Source organism: Somniosus microcephalus, chromosome 3 (assembly GCF_052327205.1).
Source record: "Somniosus microcephalus isolate GS21.2 chromosome 3, FLI_Smic_1.0, whole genome shotgun sequence".
Lineage (NCBI taxonomy): Eukaryota > Metazoa > Chordata > Chondrichthyes > Squaliformes > Somniosidae > Somniosus > Somniosus microcephalus.
The window spans coordinates 286,247,690-286,272,538 of NC_140989.1; the positions used below are offsets into that span (position 1 = coordinate 286,247,690).

The 24,849-nt window shown below is 42.1% G+C and overlaps 1 protein-coding gene across 2 annotated transcripts in view; it reads left to right on the forward strand.

Annotated features, from left to right (window-relative positions):
- The window catches only part of raver2 (ribonucleoprotein, PTB-binding 2), a 126,718-nt gene that overhangs the window by 46,077 nt on the left and 55,792 nt on the right, over positions 1–24,849 (forward strand). For both annotated transcript variants that reach the window (XM_085982701.1, XM_085982702.1), the window contains exons 4-7: positions 1,038–1,226; positions 8,537–8,663; positions 13,989–14,074; positions 15,238–15,333. In XM_085982701.1, the coding sequence (XP_085838827.1) occupies positions 1,038–1,226; positions 8,537–8,663; positions 13,989–14,074; positions 15,238–15,333 (498 nt within the window). The remainder of the gene's footprint in view (positions 1–1,037; positions 1,227–8,536; positions 8,664–13,988; positions 14,075–15,237; positions 15,334–24,849) is intronic.

A 24,849-nucleotide genomic window follows, 5' to 3' on the forward strand; every position in this document is an offset into this window, starting at 1 on the left:
AGCTTTATTTATGAACACTCAGTAATTCAGAATATCATGGTATGGAAAGTACGATGTAGATGAACTTGATTTCACCCCATCTCTTCTGACCGTGCTGACTTGTTATGGAGTAAGTTTCCTCGGGTGGCAGCGGCTTTCCATTATTTTGCTGTCGTGGCCATTCTTCATGTGTGCCTGTGCAGTGAGTATCCACAAGCTATTTAACTTTGGTGGCAGCAGTGCTGCCTCATCTGATTTTGCTTGGTGTCTACACACACGCATTTTCCAGCATGGATCACTAGATAATGATCCGGAACATTGACTGGGTTTTATTTTTCCTTTCCTTAACCCAGAGGTACTGACTCTGCCAGAGACTGGGAATTGAACTGGGGATCTTTCTAGTCTGGATGATTCAGTACCACGTTGGATTCTGTGTTTACCAACTGAGACTTTGAGACTGCCTTTAACCATATTTGTAATCTGCAGCTGTCTGAATCCTTTTCATGTTCCAAATCCTGCTTGTGTGTTGTGTGAGGTTATAATTACAGAAGAGTTGCATTTTATAAAGGCTTACTATTGTCTATTTTAATCTTTTTTATGTTTCCTTAGCAAACAGTTTTGCTACGACTTCCTGGCATTACTGTTTGTATTTGGACTTCTCTTTTGTGACCTTTTCCCAAACTGGAGTGTTTGGTTAAATAGCTTTTGGTGTTATAAGCGCATATCACTGAGCAAGATTGTCCGGAAAAGTTGTCCGTGTGCATTTCATTGGTTTTTCAACCATTTTATTAAATTGCACACTATTGAATGAGTTCTGAAGTTTAAAGCTTCCTGTCATTGCCTTTTTTTACTTCCCCTGCCCACTACACACCCCACTTCATCACGACCACCAATCCTTTGCGGAGGGTGACTATATCTAGTTGGGAAAGAAGGGAAAAGAACTGAACCCATGGAAAAAGTGTCCATCTATCCACCGAATATTGCCTTTAAAATAGGGAAGCAATGCTGTTTAAAAAATTTTTTTTAATGCACTTATTTTTCTTCCATTTATCTGTCAGCTTGCCCAGGGCTCGGGTAGCCATCCTTCTTTTGCAGTGGTTGAGTACGAGACTGCAGATCAGACTGAATTAGTGCAGCGATCCACTGACAGAATGTTTATTGGGGGCAGCCATGCCCGCGTTTCATTTTGTGCACCAGGGCCTCCGGGCCGCAGTACACTGGCAGCACTTATTGCTGCCCAGAGGTTGGTAAGTCAAGTTTTTAAATCCTTTTTTGGAACAATGAATTGTACTGTTAAAATTATTTCAGTTCTATAGTTTAACATTCATTCTGTTCCTAGTTCAGTAATGAGCAGTATTGTGAATGGTAACTTTTTGTGTAGGAAGAGAAGGAGAAATCACATTAATTTCAAGTGTTGAATCAGGAAATTGGAAGTTACAAGCCTGTGTTTTTTTTAATGACTAAAGTTTTGGATGCAATCATGTCAATATATGCTTATATTTTAAAGTAAATATTTTAATAAGGTAGTTAAAGCAGGTGTATATCAATATTTAAATAGTTTGAACAACCTGTCTTTTTTTTTCCTTCCCCGCTTTTCTCCTTTACCCTCTCCAACCCAAAAGGCTGCTTCAGTAGGGTGCAGGCAGCCGTGTGGTACCTCACCCAAGTAGCTGTTCTTGAAGTGTGAGCCTTGTTAGTGAGTTTGGCAAGCTATTAAAACACTGGACTGGGACCAATATCATCGTGAGGGGGTTTGCAAGTGCTGTTGGGGAGGTTTTAAACCAGCTTGGCAGGGGAAATGGTAACCTGAGTAGATTCAGAAGGGAGAGAAGCAAAGCTGGAAATGGAAGGCAGAAAATTAGTAAGCGAGTTTGGAAGGCAGAGGTAACAAAGGTTAGAAAATAGACAAGGGAGTTTGGCAGTGCTAAATGATCTCTATTTTAACGCAGGGAGTCTAGGGAATAAAGCAGATGAGCTGAGGGCACAGCTAGACACGTGGGAGTATTATAGCTATTACTGAGACATGGCTGAAAGGAGGGCAGGAATGGCAGCTCAACATTCCTGGTTACAGGGTTTTCAGACTAGATAGAGAGGGGGTAAAAAAGGAAGGGGGGGGTCGCAATATTGATTAAAGAAGCAATTACAGCTGTGAGGAGGGAAGATATCTTAGAAGGATCATCCAACAAGGCCATATGGGTTGAACTGAAAAGCAAAAAAAGGGCAATCACACTGCTGGGCGTGTACTATAGAACTCCAAACATTCATAGGGAGATAGGGGAGCAAATATGTGGGCAAATTTCTGAGATGTGCAAAAGTAGGGGATTTCAGCTTCCCTAATATTAACTGGGATAAAATTTGTGTGAAAGGTTTAGAGGGAGCAGAATTCTTAATGCATTCAGGAGAACTTTTTTAGCCAGTACGTAGCAAGCAACAAGAGAGGGGGTGGTTCTGGACCTAGTTTTAGGGAGTGAAGCTGGGCATTAAAGGGTATCGGTGGGAGAACATATTGGTGGTAGTGATCATAACTCCGTTAGATTAGTGTAGTTATGGAAAAGGACAAGGATATACCAGGAATAAAAGTTCTAAATTGAGGATAAGCGGAGGTGTGATTTAGCCAAAGTGGACTGGAGATAGAAACTTGAAGGTAAATCCATGTCAGAGCAGTGGGAGGCATTCAAGGAGGAGATAGTGAGGATTCAGAGCAAGTATGTTCCCTTAAAGAAAAAGGGTGGGACTAACAAATCTAGAGATCCTTGAATGTCACGGGACATACAGGGAATGATAAAGAAAAAAAGGGAAGTTTATGACAGATACCGAGGACTCAATACTGCAGAAACCCTAGAGGAGTATAGAAAGTGCAGGGGGGAAATTAAAAAGGAAATTAGGAAAGCAAAGAGCATGAAAAAATATTGGCAAGTAAAATCAAGGAAAGCCCAAAGATGTTTTATAAATACATTTAAGAGCAAGAGGATAACTAAAGTAAGAGTAGGGCCTATTAGGGACCATAAAGGTAACCTGTGTGTGGAGGTGGAAGACTTGGGTATGGTTCTTAATGAAGACTTTGCATCTGTTTTCACAAAAGCAAGGGACGATGTAGAAATTGCTATCTGGGAGGAGTGGTGTGAAATAGTAGATGAAATAAACATTGTGAAAGAGGCAGTATTAAGGGGTTTAGCATCTTTGAAAGTGGATAAATCCCCAGGCCCGGATGAAATGTATCCCAGACTTGAGAGAAGTAAGAGCGGAAATAGCAGACGCTCTGACCATTTTCCAGTCCTCTCTGGCTACAGGTGTGGTACTGGAGGACTGCTAATGCGGTACCGTTGTTTAAAAAGGGAGAAAGAGATACTGAGTAATTACAGGCCAGTCAGCCTCACCTTGGTGGTGGAAAATTATTGGAAAAAATTCTGAAGGACTGGAGGAATCTTCATTTAGAAAGACACTGATTAATCGGACAGTCAGCATGGATTTGTTAAGGAAAGGTCGTGTCTGACTAACTTGATTGAATTTTTTGAGGAGGTAACGAGGGTCGATGAGGCCTGACCTCACCACCCCCTGCCTCTTGCACTGTTCCACGGAAGCTCGAGGAGCAGCGCCTCTTTCGATTAGGCACTCTACAGCCCTCTGGACTCAACATAGAGTTCAACAATTTCAGATCATAACCTCGGCCCCTATCACACAGATATATATATATATATATATACATTTTTTTTTTCCTTCCCTCCCACATGGCAGCTGTCCTTCATTCTGCCAGCGAAATTCACACCCCATCTAGAGCCATCCTTTGTTCCTTAACCTGTCCCATTACCACCTCCTTGCGCCTTTGAATATCTCTTAACGTCTCTCAATCTCTCCTGCTTTCTATCCTATCACTGACCTTCCCTTTTGTTCTTTCATCCCCTGCCCCTTTTCCCAGCCCCTAAACCTGCTTTCCATTTCCTGCTTTTTTCCAGTTCTGACGAAAGGTCATCGACCTGAAACGTTAACTCTGTTTCTCTCCCCACGGATGCTGCCCTGGCCTGAGTTTTTCCAGCGTTTTCTGCTGCTGTTTCGAATTTCCAGCATCCGCAGTATTTTGCTATTGTATAAAATACTAGTTGGGCCGAAGCTAGAATACTGCATGCAGTTATGGTCACCACATTACAGGAAGGATGCGATTGCATTAGAGGGAATGCAGAGAAGATTTTACGAGGTTGTTGCCTGGGCTGGGAATTTTAACTGTGAGGAAAGATTGGATAGGCTGGGGGTGTTTTCTTTGGAACAGAGGAGGCTGAGGGGAGACCTAATTGAGGTGTATAAAATTGAGTGGCCTAGATAGTGGATAGGAAGGAACTATTTCCTTTAGCAGAGGGGTCGATAACCAGGGGGCATAGATTTAAAGTAATTTAGAGGAGAAATTCTTTTCACCCAGAGGGTGGTGGGGGTCTGGAACTCACTGCCTGAAGGGGTGGTAGAGGCAGAATCCTTATCACGTTTAAAAAGTACTTGGACATGCACTTGAAGTGCTGTAACCTACAAGGCTACGGACCAAGTGCTGGAATGTGGGATTAGGGTGGCTAGCTCTTTGTCGGCCGGCACGAGCAAGATGGGCCAAATGGCCTCCTTCTGTGCTGTACATTTCTGTGATTGTATGACTGGAGTACCACAGCCAAGCCCAAATCTGAACTAATTTCAACATCCACACATGTACTTTTCCAGAAGGAGATAGACACTGGATTTCTAGCGGGAGTATGAATTAAAAAAATGTCATGGGTATATATTTTTTTTTTTTTAAACGGTACCTTTTTCTAACCCAGGAGCACTGAGACCAATTATAGTGCCCATACTGCTGTCCTGGCTGAGATCAGCTACTTCAGCACTGAGACTTGGCCTATGTGGCTCAATACCTTTCTAGGTAACACATACTGGGCAACCTACTTGCTTTGAAGTCCTTGTTCTAATATGACATCCCCACCATTAAGTTATCAGGAGGAGAGTAAACAATCAGTGTTTTAACAGTGACCAAGTAAAATTATTTTTCAGTTATGTACTTCTGTGTTCTAATGTTCCCTTAGTTTCTGCTCCTGCTCTCCAGTGAGGGAACAGTGTTGAAACTTATCTCTAACAAATCTCAGTTGGGAAGCAGGGGCTGTGAATGGAATTCCAGAAACATGAACATCATGTCTGCCAAGGGCTATTGATAAGTGGGAGGTGGCATTATGAGCACCAGTGCCATATAGTTGAGCCCTAATTATTGTTTTTTTTCCCTAGAATCAGCCCTCATTGTAGGCTGGTATTGGATTTATTTCACTTCCATTCTTCCACAAAGTAATTATACTTAGACTAGCCAAAGCACAAACGGTCTACTTGTGGAGAAATCCCTATAATTGTAAGCTTCTGTCCCACTGCCACTTTGAAGTGGGAAGGCCTGGTGAGCCATCACTCTTGACAGTCTCACTAAGATTCTCGTTAATGGTAACTGTTGGGGGTGGGATGGAGTCATTGATTGGGCATGTGTTTACCTTCCAAGCCTTTGTAGATGAAGTACAGTATTGTAGAGCTTTTTTTAAATTTCCAAATTGAAGGGTTAATGCATTGCTAGGGATTATCCATAAACTTGAATGTAGCAGAGATCTCTTTGCACTTATCAGCGTGTTGGTCACCCCTGGTCCTGTTTTATGCTTTCAAATTGCTGATTGGTGGCAACCCCAAGCATTTTATATAAAGCTCGCCATTTAGAACCAGAGGATTGTGATCAATGCACACCACTAATGATGGACACAAAATGGCTTCCAGGCTGCCTCTAAGCAGTGTTTCCAAAACTTGAGACAAGGGCCCAGAAATTCGGATCGGAGCCTTCCTGTTGGTGCAAGTCTCCAACCTGCACTTGCCTACCGCGCTGGTCGTTGTGCTGTGGGCCCACGTGGGATTCCGATCCTGGGCCTACTCCAACTGCCGGCGCGCAGTACTTGCGTATCCCAGGGGCGCAGTTGGTTCGAAACGTCCACTGGGATCACGTGGGCCATGGAGAGCCAATGGTAGCAGGGCATCTGTATTCATAGATTTGACAGGAAGACCTGTCAAATCTATGAATACAATTCAGCCCCAAAACATAACTAAAACTTCAAATAATTTTTTTTTTTTAAATCACATTTTTAAAATAACTATTTTAAACAATAATTTAAATTTTTGAAAAAATTAATTAGTTTCTAACGGGGCTAAAAAATAAACTTACCTTCCTTTAAAGTATTTAAAAATAATAAACCTGTGGAAACATTTTTAAAATTTTACTTAATTCACCACTTACCTTGTTAAAAGCAGGCCTTGCAACTGCTTTTTAAAAGCGTAGCTCCTGGAGACTTACCCTCTCCGAGGAACCTGCAAAAAAAACGGAAGTTCCAGGCGTACGCGCTGCCCCTCCGGCGCACGTGTTCGACCTGTGAACCCCTTTAAGGGAACGGAAGTTCCGGTTTCCCGCGCATGCACAGTGCATGCATGAAACCGGCACTTTCGTTGGGCCTATGCATGAGTATCCAGCGCGTACTCACCCGTGGGGACCCAAAGTTCTGGCCCAAGATATCAAAGATTCACTTCATAATATTTTACATTTGCAATTTAGTGGAAGAGCCTTCACCTGTTTGAGACATTGTCACCATCGCAATCCTTTCTTGGAAACTAAGTTTGCATTTACATTTTTGTTCCACCCATTTCTATTGACTTTAATAAAATTGTATGTAATAAGTGTGCTAATTTGAACAAGTACTGAAGCTGACAGTTGAAAACTGACAGCGCTGGTCAGAACCTTTTTAGAATTGGCATGATATTCAATTTGTTAACAATTCTAACCCAATACCACAATGAAACCATGTGGCCAGCAGTTGGTCTTTGAACAAAAATACTCAAAAATTGACACAGGCTGTTAGTCAACCACTCCTTGGAAAAAATAGATGGTGCATTTTATACTGTTGTTTTTGTGTCACTGAAAGAGAATGGTTTCTGCTTTGTAGCAATGCAAAAAATGACATCATAACTGTAGTTAAGACCTGATCTGACTCTGGAGCACAACAGAGAGGCCACCTTGACTTGACACTGCATAGGCTGTAACTCCAGTGTAGTATCAAGTGGATTTAAGTGCTCAGGGGTTCTGTTTGGTCTCTTAGGTACACTGAAGCAGGTTTTCAAAGTTGTTAACAAAATTGTGGCTCCTAAACACTTAATTTACCAGCTAAGAGAGTTCTTCATGTAGCAGGAATGTGGATTCGTCACCCAGTTTTAAATCTGATGCTGTTAACTGCTTACGGCAGCTACCAGTCTAACTGTTGGCATAGTATTACTGCAGCCTTGGAGGAACTCTGTTTAGAAGATGCCTAGCGGCTCAGTGTGGTATATAGATATAACACCTACTTAAAAATACATGCACTACTTGCCACTGCTTTTATGCTGAATGCCGAAGAGCTAGGGTTCTAATGAATTTTGCTCCGGCTATTGATCACTTACTTAACTTGCCCTCCTGGTTTCGACTGGAGTTTCCGTGAAATTGGCAGTTCCTCTCCCGAGCGCAGCTGCTTGCAACTCTGGAGAAAGAATTGTTGTATCACTAGTTTGTGTTGCAGTGAGTCCCTGTGCAGGGTGACTGAACTCTGGGACACTACTCTACCTGCCCTTCAGTTTTTAATTTAGGTGTCAGTTGCATGAGACTCCACTGTTTGGTGTAATTTCCTGCATCCGGCCTGGTGACATCATCCCTATCGCCGCAGAGAGCCAGGCCCAGCTGGTGTGTTGAGCATAGTCGGAGGGGGCTCGGGAGTTGGAGATCGGGGGCGTGGGGGGCCCTCGGGAGTCAACAGTGGGTGGGGTGGGGGGCGTGGCGTTGTGCCTTGGGAATCTGGGTGGGGGGAGCCCAAGGGAGTTGGCCATTGGTTGGTTGGGGGTGGGGGGGGGGGGGTGGTGTCTAGGGGAGATGGCAATCATGGGTGTGGGGGGGGCCTAAGGGAATTGAGGCAGAGTGTGGGGGCCTAAGGGAATTGGGGGTGGGGCCTAAAGGAACCTGAGTTGGGCGGAGGTGTGGGGGCCTAAGGGAGTCAGCGATTGGGAGGGGGGGGCGGTGCCTAAGGAATCGGCAATCGGTGGGCGGGAGCTTGGGCGTCGGTAATCCGGGGCGGCAGGGCAGCCTTGGCAGTTGGCAATCGAGGGACCTTGTGATCTGGCATCATGTGGTCGGGACATTGCTTGATCATGCCTCCAACCAGAGTTGACAACTCTAACTTAACTGTTAGACAATTTACAATGCCTCCAGGACACTCTACTATACCACTAGATACTGTAGTTACCATTCTGACTTTAAGAATGATTTTAAATGTGCTGATCCATCTTTTATTAAAATCCTCCTAGTATCATTCTGATTAAAATCTTCATAAGATAAATTGCAAATGCATTACTGTACTTTGGGAACTAGCTGTAAATTTGTTACTGTAAATATGCTGTGAAGACAACTAATGTATTGCTGTTTAAACTGGTATGCATTTGTTTTGTTAATACTTGGGTATAGAACTCATTTAAAATCTCTTTTAATTCTAAGTTGCTGAACAGCAGGAAGGGCCTTCTTCCTGAACCCAACCCGTTGCAGATTATAAACAGCCTGGGTAATCCTGCTGCATTGCAATTGCTACTGAGGCCTTACTTCAATGGGCATGCTGGCAAGAAAAGTGAGTATTTTTTGCAAGGTAATTTTGCTGTCCTTGTGACTTGCTACAACTCTTTATATACTTAAGTTGTGGATCCCATTACGATCTGTAGTTTTTTTTTACATTGCATTTCATTTCAAAGCATCTTTTTAAAAACTCAGTATTTTAATGGGAGAAAGGGTTTGAAGGTCGTCAGTTTCTTTCTGGAGAAAGTGAAAGGAATATATGAGTTAACATTTTATTTCCATGAGTATGTTCATCTTTTGGATTCTTCACATGGAATTTGATCCAACCATGTCTAATTTGATCTCTTCCCAACTTGAACCATAGAAGTTCATAGCACAGAAGTATAACTTTCAACCCAGTTGTCTGTGCTGACCTTTTGCTGGAGCAATCCAAAACTAACTTCACTCTCTCTATAGCATTGTATTTTCCTCTGCCTCAAATATTTATACAATATATATTTTAAAAGATGCAACTGTCTCTGCCTTAATCACTCCCTGTGACTAAGTATTCCATGCTCCAATAACCCACTGTATAAGACATTTTTTTCACAAGGTCCTTTCCTATTTTGTAGCCATATACTGTAAATTGATGCCTCTTGCCATTGACTGCCCAACCAGCATAAATAGTCTCATTCAGTTTAACAAAGTGCTTCATAATTTTATAAGCTTCTATTAATTTTCCTCTTTGCCTTCTCTGTTGCTGGTATCTTTGATCTCTCTTCATAACAATAGTTTCCCATTCCTGGCATTATCCTGGTGAATATTTGTGTTATGGTTTCTGTTCTTCTAATGTCCTTTCTATAATGGGTCACTCAAAATTGCATATAGAACTGTAACTGTGGCCTGATCAATATTTTGTTCAAATTTATCATTGTATTCTATGCCTTTTTCTACCTGCATTTGAACTTTCAGGAAATTATATTTTTAAATCTGATCATCCATATCCTTCAGTGTTTTTCTATTGAGTATATGCTCCCATTCCTTGTTTCTCCTCTCAAAATGTATTGCCTTGCATTTCTCCACATTAAATTCCATCTGCCACTTGTCTCTCCATTCCACAAACTTGTCTGTCTTCCTGAAGTCTTTTGCGATCCTCCCTGCTGTGCCAAACCTCATACTTTTCCACTGTCAACACTTTTAAAGATAGTGCTCCCTATATCCAAGTCCAAATCATACAACAAGAACATCTAATCTCTGATATACCACTTTCAACCCATTTTCAATCCAAACAATGCCCATTTACTCTTAACTCTTGGTTTCTTGCCTTTCTAACCAGCATCTTGAGACTCTTCATTGAATGCCTTCTGAAAATCCATATACACTACATCTATTACATTCCATTTATCTGTCCAATTGGTCACTTCATCAAAAAACATTCAAATTTGTTAAATGTGACTTGTCTTTAACAAATCCATGCTAGCTGTATTTGATTAGCCCATATATTCACTATAATGTTCACTAATTTTATATCTTAATATATGGATTCTAAGAATTTGCCCACATCTGCCATTAAACTAATGGACCTTAAAGTTACCTCTCCCTTCTTAGTGTTACATTGACTAAAGTTTGTGCATCTTTATTTTAGGTTTGCCTTTTCTTCACAGGAGCCCCAATCTTCCTTTTGCTCTCTCAACTATTTTAAAAAGTTCAAATTTTAATGGCTTACTCACTTCCTTGTTCGCTGTCTGAGAATTCTGCCTTTTGATTGGCTGCTTAGACAGCCTATTAAGATCACAGCACTTCTCGCAAGGGAATCCCCATTAAGTTCCGTTGACTTGAATTCAAGGTCAGAAAACCCAAAGTTCTCGACACATGGATTGCGAAATCCCTGTGCGGCGCATACTTTGGGGCCAGCAGCTACCGCCTTTGCTTCCCTGCTGGCCGCAAATTCCGGGCCAATATATTTATTCATTGAATTCTATTCTTTGTCTCACCGTTGTGCCTTTCGAGGCATTTGTACTCGATTTTATTATTTAAAGAATACCCATTGGTTTGATATCTTTTCTGCCCAGCTATTATGGGCCAGATTCCTTTCTATCTCACTGAACTTCACACTTTTTCCAGTAAGCTTTCTTTATTTTTGACACTTCATTATCCTTTTCTGTTCTTGCAATGACCTTAACTGTTGTGGTCACTATTTCAGAATTCTTCACTTACACATTTTTTTTGCCCTGCTTAATTTCCCTAAACTAAATCTAGCAATACTGCCTTTCTTGGACTATAAATGTATTGACCTAGGAAGCAGAAATTCCTTCGTGTAGTGTTCTTGAACCAACTGTTTTCAGCTGCTTCCTCCATGACCTTTCCTCCACCATAAGGTGGGGCTGTTTGTTGATGATTCTGGTGTTATGTTTCATTCACAACTCTTGATAAAGCAACCATAGCCAGCATACAGCAGGACCCGAGCAATATCCAGGTTGGGTGGCAGGAACATTCGTGACATGCAAGTGCCAGGCAATTATCATCTCCAACACAAAAATACCCAGCCACTTCCCCATGATCTACAACAACCCACCATTGCTGAAACCCCGATCATCAACATCCTGCGGGGCACCATTGGCCAATAGTTTAACTGGATCAGCTATGTCAACAATATGGCTATACAACAGGGCAGAGATTGGGTGCTCTGGCTTGCTTACCCCTTGACCCCTCAAACCCTCTTCACCATCTACAAAGCTCAAGTTAAGAGTGTAATGGAATACTTACCATGCACCTGCAACAGCACTCAAGAAGCTCAACACTATCTAGAATATAGCAGTCCATTTTAGTGGCACCTGTGCCACTGGACTCTGTGCTCCCTCCACCAGTAGCACATAGACTGCAGTATGTACTGTCTACAGGATGCTCTGCAGCAACTCACCAAGCTTCCTTCGACAGCACCTCCTAACCCTGTAACCTCTACCGCCAAGAAGGGCAAGGGTACCAAGATTATGGGAGCACCATCATCTCCAAGTTCCCGTCCAAGTCACACTCCATCCTGATTTGGACATATACTGCTGTTCCTTTATCGTTAGGTCAGGAATTCCAGAATTCTAACCCAACATTGTGGGAGCACTGTCAGATGAAGACATTGCAGTGGTTCAAGGAAAATACCCAATGCCTCCACCTCGGGGCAACTAGGAATGGTCAGTAAGTGCAGATTTGAGTATTGCCCACGTCTTGAGAACAAATGGAGCTGAGTAAGCAGTTCTGGATTCATTTTAAAATGTATTCCCCGCTTTGATCACATGCATTACCTTTATTCCAATCTATTTTGAGATACTTTAAATCACCCAATATAATTTCCCTTTTGTTCATTTATATCTCTCTAAACTGTTTGCAGATATCCACCTTGATCTCATCACTGTTTGGCTTGTAATGCATACTGAGTATTGTATCATTTCCCTTCCTAGTTCTTACTCTATCCATATGGATTATGTCTTAACACAACATCCTAGGACATCTTGTGTTCAAGCACTTTGGTAGAATCCTTTTATTAGCACTGACAGCCCCACCCCCTTTTTTCCACTCTATGTCCTGAAAATGTTATAAGCGGGAATATTAAGTTCCCAGTCTTCTCAATAGCAAATCTATGTCTCCATCATAGCTACTGTATCATATCCCTCCACAATTATTAATGCTTACAACTCCAATTTTGTTTTGAATGCTTCATGCATTCAAGTACATCGGATTTTTTTTACAATTGCAAGAGTGCATACGGAATGCCGTCACCATTTTAGGCCCCGTGACCAGTCTCCCTTTGGGAAGAATTTGAATAGAATAAGAGACTCCTGCTGTACAGATCATTTTATTGGGATTTGGTTATCACATTGGCTAACGATTGACATTCTTTCATTATACATTCTAACTATTGGGAAGTAAAGGATAATTTCACTTGCCGTTTCTTGATAGCCGAAACAGGACTCACAGTAAGTGGGGAACACGGAGAAGGGAGATTATTACAATATGCTGTCCGGGAACCAGTTTTAGCAGTTTGTGGATCATTCTGATTTCTTCAGACTAAGTAACAACTGAGTATCTGAGAAATATTACCTTGTGTCCATTGTCATTTTTATGATTCCTGTTTTACTTCATAATTATTTTCTTCAGTACGGTCTATTGACTCCCTAGAAGTCCCCTATGCTGCAGGAGACTGTGGGGTAGAAGTTCTGCAGGGGTTTTCCCAATCTCCCCTTTCTGCTGAGGTTCTGGCAGGAGATCAGGAGAACATGTGTGGAAATTTTTACCCCGGTATCTATTTAGACTCTGCTCAAGTAGTTAACCTGAATTGTTGATGGCAGGAGGCCCATTGCAATTCCAGTCTTGTCTTTGGATTGCTCACGTAGGCGTTAGGGCTTGGGAGAAACCTGTCATGTGGATAGGCCTGAACATGGAATGTGCTGAAGTTGTGACGACTCTCTTCGGTCTTTCATTTGAAGTGTTAAACTAATAGATTCAGGACAATTAAGATTTTTGTATTTATATATAAATAAATAAAAAATCTCTTACCCAGATGGAGATCAGAGATCTCTCCATGCTAGGCCACCCCAGAGATGTGACCAACAGGCAGCATCTTGAATTTGGATAGGCCTGAGTGAAGATTTGGAGAAGCGAGACTCTAAGAAACCATGCTCAGCTGAGGCTGCTGATTTCAAGCTAGTAGTTTAGTGTCTCCCAAGCTCCCATGACTCCAGATTGGCTCTTGGGTCATTCTTATTTATTGCCATAGAATCTTTTGTGCTTACTTCAGTATGCAGATGGAGCTTTGGTCCAATGTCTCTCCTGAAAGCTGACACCCCAGACAACATAGCATTCCTCCAGCATTTAATTCAAGTGCCTACCTGAATTATGTGCTCATCAGTAATGGGTTATGAACTATCAGTCTTCTGACCCAAAGGAGAGAATGCTAACAAGTGGGCCAAGCTGGCACTTGGTTAGGTGCTTTAATTTAAAACAAATGTAGGATCAAACTTAATTGGTAGAGTTGTTAAATTTGGACTTGGCCTCCCTGGGTTATGGAGGAGAGGAAACGAGCAAAGGTTTCTGCTCCTGGTTGCTTTCCCCCTAACATCAGGTGAATAAAGGATCAGACTTAGTTGTGATGCCACACATGCTAGTATAGCTTGGCAACATTTACTGTACAGACTTATGTATGAAAAATGGCTAGTTGGGCTGGATACATGGAGGGGTGCTGATATCTATGTAACTATCCATTAGTTTTTCAGAGAAAAGATATTGTTTAATATTCTAGAAGGTTGTAATTTAGAATGGATGCTTTGACTGTTTTTAGACGAGTAGAATGAGCATTACATATGCAAAGTTTTTCTTCAGATTATGTTCTAATCTGGTTTGATCTCTTTAGGTGTTTTGGGGAATACTAGCAGCCTGCCTGTTCTACCGAACCCTGTACTGACTGCAGCCCTGCTTCAGATAAATCAAGTGCAACAGGTAACTACAAATAGAAACTGCACTCAGAAACGCATTCTAACAAATAAAGGCATACTGCTGGACAAGTTGCGCACCAGGCACTGCATACAAGGTGATTCTGGCTGAATTGTCACAGATCAGCTACAGTGGAACTTTTTTTTCCCCTGTCTGTCCTGGGTGGATAATGGAAACTAGCAGATAATCAAACCTCCAGATTTTTGGTCCTATACATATGGTACAACAATAACTTGGGAGGGGTGAGGACAATAAAGATTGATTTGCCTTCTGGCACATCATTTCTATACACAGGAAACTTTGGTTTATCCGGAGGTTAACTGTCCGGAATGCTCGAGCCACCGGCAAAATTCAGGAGTCGGTTCAGTAAGTTTTTTTTTCTTCGTTGCTTTTTTTTCCCCACCAGTCCGGCTCTGCACGGTCTAGCTAAAGCTGTTGCTTAGCTACAGAGACGCTTGCAAGCTATGGCCGACTGTTTAGAAGCTGTTAGGGTTTGTTGCTAGATACGGAGCTCAAAAAGCTCCGTATGTTTTAACATTAGCGATAGTTTGTCCGGCAGTTTTGATGGGACGGCAACAGCTCGGTCCCGTCTGTGCCGGATATCACAAAGTTTCCTGTAACCTTATGGAGATTCTAAAAATCCCCTCCAAGCTCTTTGCACGCAATTAATTACTTTGAAATGCTGTGACTGTTGCTCTGTACACTTTGTTACAGTTGTCTCTAAGATGCTATAAACAGATTAACTGATCTCAATACTATCATGCAAATAAAAAAAGCTGCAAAGTATGAGACTCTCTTCCGCAAGGTTTTGTCGTGCAAAAATTTTGGTTAATGACCTGGATACCGTTACTTAGGCAATTCTGGACTCTTCATCAGCTGCTATGCTTAACTGAAGAGGAAGACGTCCGTACTTTTACTTTGGTTGGTCGTGAAAGTCAAAGGAGAGTACTATACTCCCTTCAGCTTGGTGACATTGAAGATAATTGTATCCCCTCCACTCTCCATAACACCTGGCTGAGAACAGTGTTTTTTAATGGAATATTTGTTCCAATTATATCCTATAACACCCTAACACTCAAGCAGATGAGTTTTCTGTGTGGTTGATCTGTATCTCTTGATCAGCTTCAATGTACAACTTCCATTTTAACTGATTTAATTTACTTTATTAGAATGCTGTGTTGGGAAATGGACTGTTTCAGAATCTACTACGAATGCAGGTGGCACAACAGCAGCTGCTCCTGAACAAGGAGAATCCAGCAAGCAACGTGAGTTATCGTTCAGACTCTTGCTGATGTAATCTCAAATCCTCAACACTGGATTTATATTGTATTGTTTTTGCTTTCAATACTGTTCCCAAAAAGGCATCAACTTGTGCATTGGTATGTTACACAGGTCTTGCAGCTGTTCATTAACTCATCCAATGGCCTTTGTGTAAACCTTGGTGATGAGTGTTAGCAGGGTAAACAGCTGGGGGAGGAAGGAGAGAAACAGTTGAACCAGCCTCTGTTCACTTACTGTCCATGTGTTAGGGAGTTGCTGGATAATCCGGAGTCTGCTCCTTTTTTTCTTGGTTTATAGATGCATATGAGTCACATATTTGTAAACTTTGTAACTATTTTACTGCTGAACTAATTTTGCTAGCTCCTGTTTTTATTTCCTAGATGGAAATGCTATCTCTGTAGAGAATACTATGTTCTATCTGATATAACTATCTTGTGATTCCTGTAATCCTTTTATACATAATTGAAAAATGGAGTTAACAAGTCATCTTGAATTTTTTTTTGCTTGCTGGTGCTTGTATATTAAATCAGCATTTGTTACATTCTTTGTGTTACTTGCAAACTTCAAATCAAGAGAATGTTTGATTTTTGGATCTGATCAAGCCTTACCCATGGTTATTTCAGCTCTTATATCTTGGACCATGACGATGAGTCCCAACTCTCTCTACCTTCAAGTGTTTATCCTTGCCTTGAGGTTTAGGTAAGTTTTTGGTAATGCACTGGGAAATGAATAGCAAATCCTGTCCAGTAACTGCTTTTAGTAATGGACATGCCTTTAGAAGATCCTATTATTTGCAAGTCATAAAGCACCACTTCTGACCTCGTGTTAAATTTGTTTGATAATTTAAACTTATGTTCATCTAAAATAAGTCATATTTCTTAAGTGTGTAAGCAGCAGTACAGCAAACATTAAAAAAAAAAATCACTTCTGAAGAAGCTAATCCTTTGTTTAAAAAAAAAACAACAACTTTTAAATGCGCAAAATATTTCTCCTTTATAGGAGACCAGTGATGACTGGTTGCTTCTCTTGAGGTTTCAAATTGTCTCTTCTCATGGGGTATTCCAACATTCCCTGATTGAAACACTCTCTTTATTTCCCTGGAAAGAAATAGGGAGGGGTGAGGCCATGGAAGGTTTTGAACACGAGGAAGTGAATTTTAAAATGGAGGTGTTGGTAGACCGGGAGCCAATGCAGGTCAGCAAGAAAAGAAGCCGGACGTTCTCTTCGCATTCCAGAATGACCCTGGAGTAGTGAGCAGTTTTGGCAGAGGAAAGCAGGGCCTGATGTGGCTATACTGATGTGCACTATATATGTTCAAGTCTGTGTCCCATGGAATTAAGGGAGCGAATATGGGAGCCATATGAGGGGAATGACCAGGTTGGGAGAGAGAGTAAGGGTTTTACCGGGGAAATGGGCATCCAAGGTGGAGCTAAGGATGTAATTAAGCAAAACAATCACTGCATAAGTATTGTGACAAATGCTGTTTCAAAGGTTAGACTTGGGAGTTTGAAAGTGCCATTGTAAGTGACTTGGGTGCAGACTTTTTCCAGCGTGCAGACAGAATGAAGTCCCATTGGAAGGGGGTCTGAGTAGTGTGGGCTACAAGGCAGTGATCAGAAGTTGCCTTGTCTGTGATTTTGTAAAGAACATAAACATAAAGCTAGAGCCTGAGGCTGTTGAGAGAGTTGGTTCATTAAAAGTAATTGAACACTCTGAGCTTGGCTGTACTGTCAGGTCCAGTTAAAAGAAAGTAAACATTTTCCAATTTAAAAGCATTTTTTTTAAATGGCATTGCTGGAATTAGCAGTTCCCTGAAAACTGGGGCCCAGGTAGCTCCAGCACAATGTACATTGCAACAACAAAAATGCTATTTTGCTAGCTGAATTTAAACAGTAAAATTGAAGTCCAGTTAGGGTGTGGTTTGGGTTTTGGTTGCAACACAAATTGTTTTAGTAAATGAGGAATATCACTTTTGCCAACGTGGCACAGGGGGAAATCTAATGGCCATAATTATGTGAAGCTGAAGTATAAGACATAGTCACCCCTTATTTTTACAAATGGGCGTTTTGATGTTTGGGACCTTTTTTATTTGTGTAGTGTGTAAGCCTCAGCAATTGTACTGTAGATTGAGAAGTAGAATGAAAAGCACGGGGATAACCCACTGAAATCTACCACCAGAGCAGCTAACACAGCACTGCACTTTGGCAGCAGAGCTTTCCCTCATCTTGATTTCTCACTCCACACACATTTGGGATGCTATCATTTAAATGTCCTGTTAAAGTGGGTATTGGTTACTTGGGCATCTGGACGTTAATCAAAAAAGACCTAGTTTGACCTAGTTTGACCTGGTTGGTCTGATAACACAAAAATTAAGCTCTTCCTCCCCTAGACCCCATATTCTGCTAATCAATTTTCTTCCCTTTTTTATAAAAAAAAAAAAACTGAGTCGAGGAATAAAGTTCAACAGGTGTTTGTCACCTTCCAGTATCTTGCCTTTATAGCAGCCCTTATTCATGTGTGAGTCTTGGCAGTGAGTGCCAACAGAGTGCATGGGTGATTTACTCCTCCCTTGTCCAGAGGTAAGGAAGATGATTGTAATGCACCTTAATGAGAGCAGCTAACTTGGCATAGATTGTGGATAAAGATGATCAACTTATTGGGCCAATCAAGGGCCACATTTTACTTGCATGTGTTCCTGGTCCAAAACTAATGGTAGGCCAGTGAAAGCACAAAATTGTATAATTATTGAATAAATTTCAAAATAAAAATTAATTCACATAGTTAATGCTGAAGCGTATTTTTCATGGCGAAAGTACAGTTGTCAACTCTGGTTGGAGGCATTCCTGGAGTTTTGACCGCATGACGTTTGCAAATGTTATTGCATTAACCTTATGAAGTTTGGGTTCCCTGTAGTTAAGTATCTTTGCACGAGCAGCTGTTGTGCAAGTAACAAGCAGCCACCCACGAGCAGAAGAGGGGAAACGAGAGGATGGGAAGAGGGAAACCAAGAGGTGGGGGAAGGATTCACATCGGGAAACCAAGAGGTGGGAGGAACTTTGATTCTACCAGTGACTAATAGTAACTCACTGAAATTGCACCAGTAGCTAATAGTAATACTAGTAACACTTCATAACCAACAGTAATACAATAACTCACTATATGTAACTGGTAGTAATAGGTGTAAAGTCCTGATATCTTACCTGTAACTAGTAGTAATCCTATAGTCGACTGATATTTACCCTGTAATTAGACAGAATCCCCCTGCACTGCACAAGGTGCGGTCAGGCTCCCAAGTTGATGCCACTTTTAACAGGCCGCACTGTTCTCCTTGGACTCGTTCTGTGTGAAGGTGACAATTCTGAACTGGGAGCCTCAGTCAGAGCCAATCTGTATTTGGACTTCATATGTCAGAACCAGCCGGCACAGACTGGCTTGAACCAAACCGAGAAATCGCACGAAGGGCAGCAGAGTCGGTGTTTGGGGCACTTCTCACTGAGCACATACTAAACGCAGCGCAAAACCAATATTTCTAAACCACTCTCCAGACATGGACTCAGAATAATAGAAATTACAGTACAGCAAGAGGCCGTTTGTTCTTCTGTGCCAGTGCTGATGCGCTCTCATGTAACCCCCTCCCCACACTGATTCTTTTATATTCTTCCTTTTCAAATACATATCCCATTCCCTTTTAATGGTGCAGTTTCTGCCTCAATAGCCACCGGTGGTGAAGTATGCTATGCTCTAATAGCCCTCCGTGCAAAAAACCTTCCTTCTCCCTTGCTTCTTCCAGTGGGAATTCTCAGTCTCCGTCTCCTTGTTCCCCATTCCCCCACAGTGGAAATTATCTTTCACGATTTGCTTAGAGTAAAGTCCCCAGGTCTCACTCGCCCCTTTACTGGCTGCTCCTCTCCCGGCACTGCTTTCATGCTGCTGCTGCTCCTGACTCTGCAGGAAATGCTGAGCCCCATCCTCGTCCCTATTCCGTAGTCTCCTACTCTCATTCTCCAGCACGTCCCCCCCCCCCCCCCCCCCCCAGCCCCAATTGTCTGTAGTTCCTGTTCACCCTCTTCTAATCTAGCTCTGCACTTGGCCCTCACGCACCCCCCCCCCCCCCCCCCCCATTTCTTGAAACACTGCTGCTCCTCAACCAACCAGTCCCATTTTAGGGCACCCTCTGCGGCAGCCCAAGATGTCACAGAGCAGGGCGCCGCTAGTTGCAGCGTGAAATTTAAAAGGCGAAGTTCTCCCGGGGTGCTCCGGCTTCTTTTCTTGCTGACCTGCATTGGCTCCCGGTCTACCAACACCTCCATTGCGGGTTTTTTTTGCAGGTTTTCCCAGGAGGGTAAGTCTCCAGAAGTTAGACATATATAAAAAGCAGTCGCAAGGCCTGCTTTTTACAAGGTAAGTGGTGAATTAATTAAAATTAAAACATTTTTTCCACAAGTTTATTATTTTTAAATACTTTAAAGCAAGGTAAGTTTATTTTTAGCCCCGTTAGAAAATAAAATTATTGTTTAAAAGTTATTTCATGTAATTTATAGTTTATTTAAAAAAATGTGATTTAAAAAAAAAAAAAAATTTGAGGATTTAGTGATGTTTTGGGGCTGTAGTATTAAGTTTTGACAGCCCTTCCTGTCAAACTTATGAATGAAGCATTCCCTGCTCCGATTGGCTCTCCATGGCCCACATGATCCCAGGGGACGCATCGAACTAACTGCGCCCCTGGGATATGCAAGCACTGCGTGCCGGCAGTTGGAACAGGCCCAGGATCGGAATTCCACGGGGGCCCACAGCACAACGGCCGGCGCGCAAGGTAAGTGCAGGTCGGGGGCTTACACCTGCGGGAAGCCCCGACCCGAATTTCTGGGCCATTCAGATATTTAGGAAGAAAACCAAAAAGGGGAAAAACAAACCATTTTATTTTTTCTGTCGTTCTATAATCTTAAGTCCCAAGAATAATGTAAATATAGATTTCCTCTTAAATGTTTAGTGGAGTGTTAATAGTAACGAGTTATGTAATACATAAAAATTGCAGGAAGCTACTGTAGAAGAAACCACTTTGTTTATTGAGAAAGACACAGATAATGTACTATTTCGATTCGGTATAAATGTTTGAAATAGAAGATTAAAAATTGAGTACAATGAAGTTTGTTTCCCACTATTTAATTGGGAAGTGCCTAAAATAATTCAACACTTTGTGATAAGAGCAGGGATTAATATTGTGGAGAATGTTTGAGAAAAACATTAGCAGTGAAATTTGTAAATTAACATCTTTACATCACCACATTAGTAAACATTTCCAAGTCAGTCTGATTGGTTCTCCTGTCCTGGTAGAAAGATGAATGTTTATTTCTGTTAAATCATAGCTTTTCCTGCTTTCTGTTATTAATTCAGTGATGCAAATTGTATACGTGTTTTCCTGCACTTGTGAATAAGTTCTGCATTTCTGACGTTACGTGGGGGGTGTGCTGGTTCAAGAAGTCCAAGTTTATTAATGGAAGTGATTGAAATTGAAAATATGTATTCCCGTTCTTGTTCAATTTGTTTAAGTGTGTAAGTACAATCATGTTGTGCGAGGCCCCTTGGGCGGAGCGATCATAATATGATAGAATTCTTCATTAAGATGCAGAGTGAAATAGTTGACTTGGCGACTAGGGTCCTGAATTTAATTTTAAAAAACTATGATGGTATGAGGCGCGAGTTGGCTAGGATGGCTTGGGGAATGTTACTTAAAGGGTTGACGGTGGATAGGCAATGGCAAACATTTAAAGATCGCATGGATGAACTACAGAATTTGTTCATCCCTGTTTGGCATAAAAATAAAACAAAAAAGGTGACTCAACCATGGCTAACAAGGGAAATTAAGGATAGCATAAGATCCAAGGAGAGGACATATAAATTGGCCAGAAAAAGCAGCAAACCTGAGGATTGGGAGCAGTTTAGGATTCAGCAAAGGAGGTAAAAAGGATTAATTAAGAGGGGGAAAATAGAGTATGAGAGTAAGCTTTCAGGGAACATAAAAACTGACTGTAAAAGCTTCTATAGATATGTGAAGAGAAAAGATTGGTGCAGTCAAGCGTAGGTCCCTTGCAGTCAGAATCAGGGGAATTTATAATGGGGAACAAAGAAATGGCAGACCAATTAAATACATACTTTGGTTCTGTCTTTACAAAGGAGGACACAGATAACCTCCCAGAGATGTCGGGGAACATAGGGCCTAATGACAGGGAGGAACTGAATGAAATCAGTATTTATTGGGAAATGGCGTTAGGGAAATTGATGGGATTGAAGGCCGATAAATCCCAGGGCCTGATATTCTACATCCTAGGGTACTTAAGGAAGTGGCTGTAGAAATAATAGATGCATTGCTGGTCATCTTCCAAAATTCTATAGACTCGAACAGTTTCCATGGATTGGAGGGTAGCTAATGTAACCCCACTACAGGAAACTTTGTGCTATCTGGCACCGACTGGACCGAGCTGTTGCCGTCCCATCGAAACTGCCGGACAAACCAGCGCTAATGTTGAAACATACGGAGATTTTGAGCTCCGTATCTGGCAACAAACCCACAGCTACTAAACAGTCGGCCGTACCTTGCAAGCGTCTCTGTAGCTTAGCAACAGCTTCAGCGAGACTTGCAGAGCTTGACTGTTCAGAAAAAACCTACAAAAAGAAAAAAAACCTACAAAAAGAAAAAAAAACGAACGAAACGGCTCCTGATTTTTGCCGGTGGCTCGAACTTGCCGGACATTTAGCCTCCGGATAACAGTTTCCTGTATTCAAAAAAAGGTGGTAGAGAGAAAACGGGGAATTATAGACAAGTAAGCCTGACATCAGTAGTGGGGAAAATGCTAGAGTCCATTATAAAAGATGTAATAGCCGAGCACTTGGAAAACAGTGACAGGATCGGACAAAGTCAACATGGATTTACGAAAGGTAAATCGTGCTTGACTAATTACTGGAATTTCTTGTGGATGTAACTGGTAGAATAGATAAGGGTGAATCAGTGGATGTGATGTATTTGGACTTTCAGAAGGCTTTTGATAAGGTCCCGCATAAGAGATTAGCATGTAAAGTTAAAGCACATGGGATTGGGGGTAAGGTACTGACTTGAATAGAGAACTGATTGGCAGACGGTAAGTGAAGAGTTGGAATAAACGGGTATTTTTCTGAGTGGCAGGCAGTGACTAGTGGGGTACCGCAGGGATCGGTCCTAGGACCCCAGCTATTCACAATATATATTAATGATCTGGATGAGGGAACTAGATGTAATATCTCCAAATTTGCAGACGAGACAAAGCTGGGTGGGCGTGTGTGCTGTGAGGAGGATGCCGAGAAACTCCAGTATGATTTGGACAGGTTGGGTGATATGGCAGATGCAGTATAATGTGGATAAATGTGAGGTTATCCACTTTGTTGGCAAAAACAGGAAGGCAGATTATTATCTGTGGCAATAGATTGGGAGAAGGGGAAGTGCAACGAGACCTGGGTGTCCTTGTGCACCAGTCGCTGAACGGAAGCATGCAGGTGCAGCAGGCGGTTAAGAAGGTAAATGGTATGTTGGCTTTCATAGTGAGAGGATTCGAGTACAGGAGCAAGGATGTCTTGCTGCAGTTGTACAGGGCCTTGGTGAGACCACATCTTGTATTGTGTGCAGTTTTGGTCGCCGTATCTGAGGAAGGATGTTCTTGCTATGGAAGGAGTGCAGCGAAGATTCACCAGACTGATTCCTGGAATGGTAGAAACGACATATGAGGAGAGATTGGGTCGATTGGGCTTATATTTGCTGGAGTTTAGAAGAATGAGAGGGGATCTCATTGAAACTTAAAAATTCTAACGGGACTAGACAGACTAGATGCAGGAAGGATGTTCCTGATGGCGGGGGAGTCCAGAACCAGGGGTCGCGGTCTAAGGATAAGGGGTAAGCCATTTAGGACAGAGATGAGGAGGAATTTCTTCACCCAGAGAGTGGTGAACCTGTGGAATTCTCTACCACAAAAGGCAGTTGAGGCCAATTCATTAAATATATTCAAGAAGGAGTTAGATATATTTCTTAAGACTAAAAGGATCAAGGGATATGGGGAGAAAGCAGGGACAGGGTACTGAATTTGGATGATCAGCCATGATTTCATTAAATGGCGGAGCAGGCTCGAGGGGCTGAATGGCCTACTCCTGCTCCTATCTTCAATGTTTATGCTTCCAATCCTAGTAACTACAGGCCGGTCAGTTTAACATCAGTGGTGGGTAAAGTTTTAGAAACAATTTTTTCCTTGATTATTAACGGACACGTGGCGAGGTTTAAGCTAATTAAGGAGAGCCAACACGGATTTGTAAAAGGCAGATCATGTTTGACTAGTCTAATTGAATTTTTTGATGAAGTAACAGGGAGGATTGATGAAGGGAATGCAATGGATGTTGTCTACATGGATTTTAGGAAGGTGTTTGACAAAGTACCACATAGAAAGCTGGTTAACAAAATTGAGGCTCACGGAATAGGTGGGTCAGTGGCAGCTTGGATAAGGAATTGGCTTAAGGGCAGAAAACAGCGAGTTGTGGTAAATGGCTGTTTTTCAGACTGGAGGATGGTAGACAGCGGCGTTCCCCAAGGGTTCGTGTTGGGGCCACTGCTTTTTTTGATTTATATGAATGACCTGGATGTTGGAATACAGAGTAGAATTTCTAATTTTGCTGATGACAGCAAACTTTGGGGCATGGCAAACAGTGAGGATCCCACCAATCAACTGCAACAGGACATAGAAAGGCGGGCAGACAAGTGGCAGATGGAATTTAATAGAGAAGTGTGAGGTGATGCATTTTGGCAGAAGGAATAGGGAGAGGCAATATACACTTAATGGCACAGTTTTAAAGAGCGTGCAGGGACAGCGGGACCTGGGAGTTAATGTGCATAGGACCCTGCAGGTGGTGGGACAGAGAAAGTGGTTAGCAAAGCATATGGGATCTTGGGCTTCATAAATAGAGGTATTGAGTACAAAAGTAGAGAACTTGTGCTGAACCTTTATAAAGTGCTGGTTGGCCCACAACTGGAGTATTGCGTCCAATTCTGGTCACCACACTTTTTAGGAAGGATGTGAAGGCCCTTGAGAGGGTGCAGAGGAGATTTGCCAGAATGGTTCTGGGGATGGGGGATCTTGGCTCCAAGGACAGGTTGGAGAAGGTGGATTTGTTTTCATTGGAGCAAAGGTGGTTGAGGGGTGATTTGACAGTATACAAGATTATGGTGGGTTTGGATAGGCTGGACAGGGAAAGGCTGTTCCCACTAGTTGATGGTACAAGGACTAGGGGACACAGATTTAAGGTTTTGGGCAAGAGATACGGGGGAATGCGAGGAAAAACTTTTACGCAGCGAATGGTGATGACCTGGAACTCGCTGCTGATGGAAGTGGTGGAAGCGGAGAGACTCGATGTTTTCAAGGGGAGACTGGATAGGCACTTGAGGGAAATAAACTTGTAGGGCAATGGGGATAGAGCGTGGGAATGGG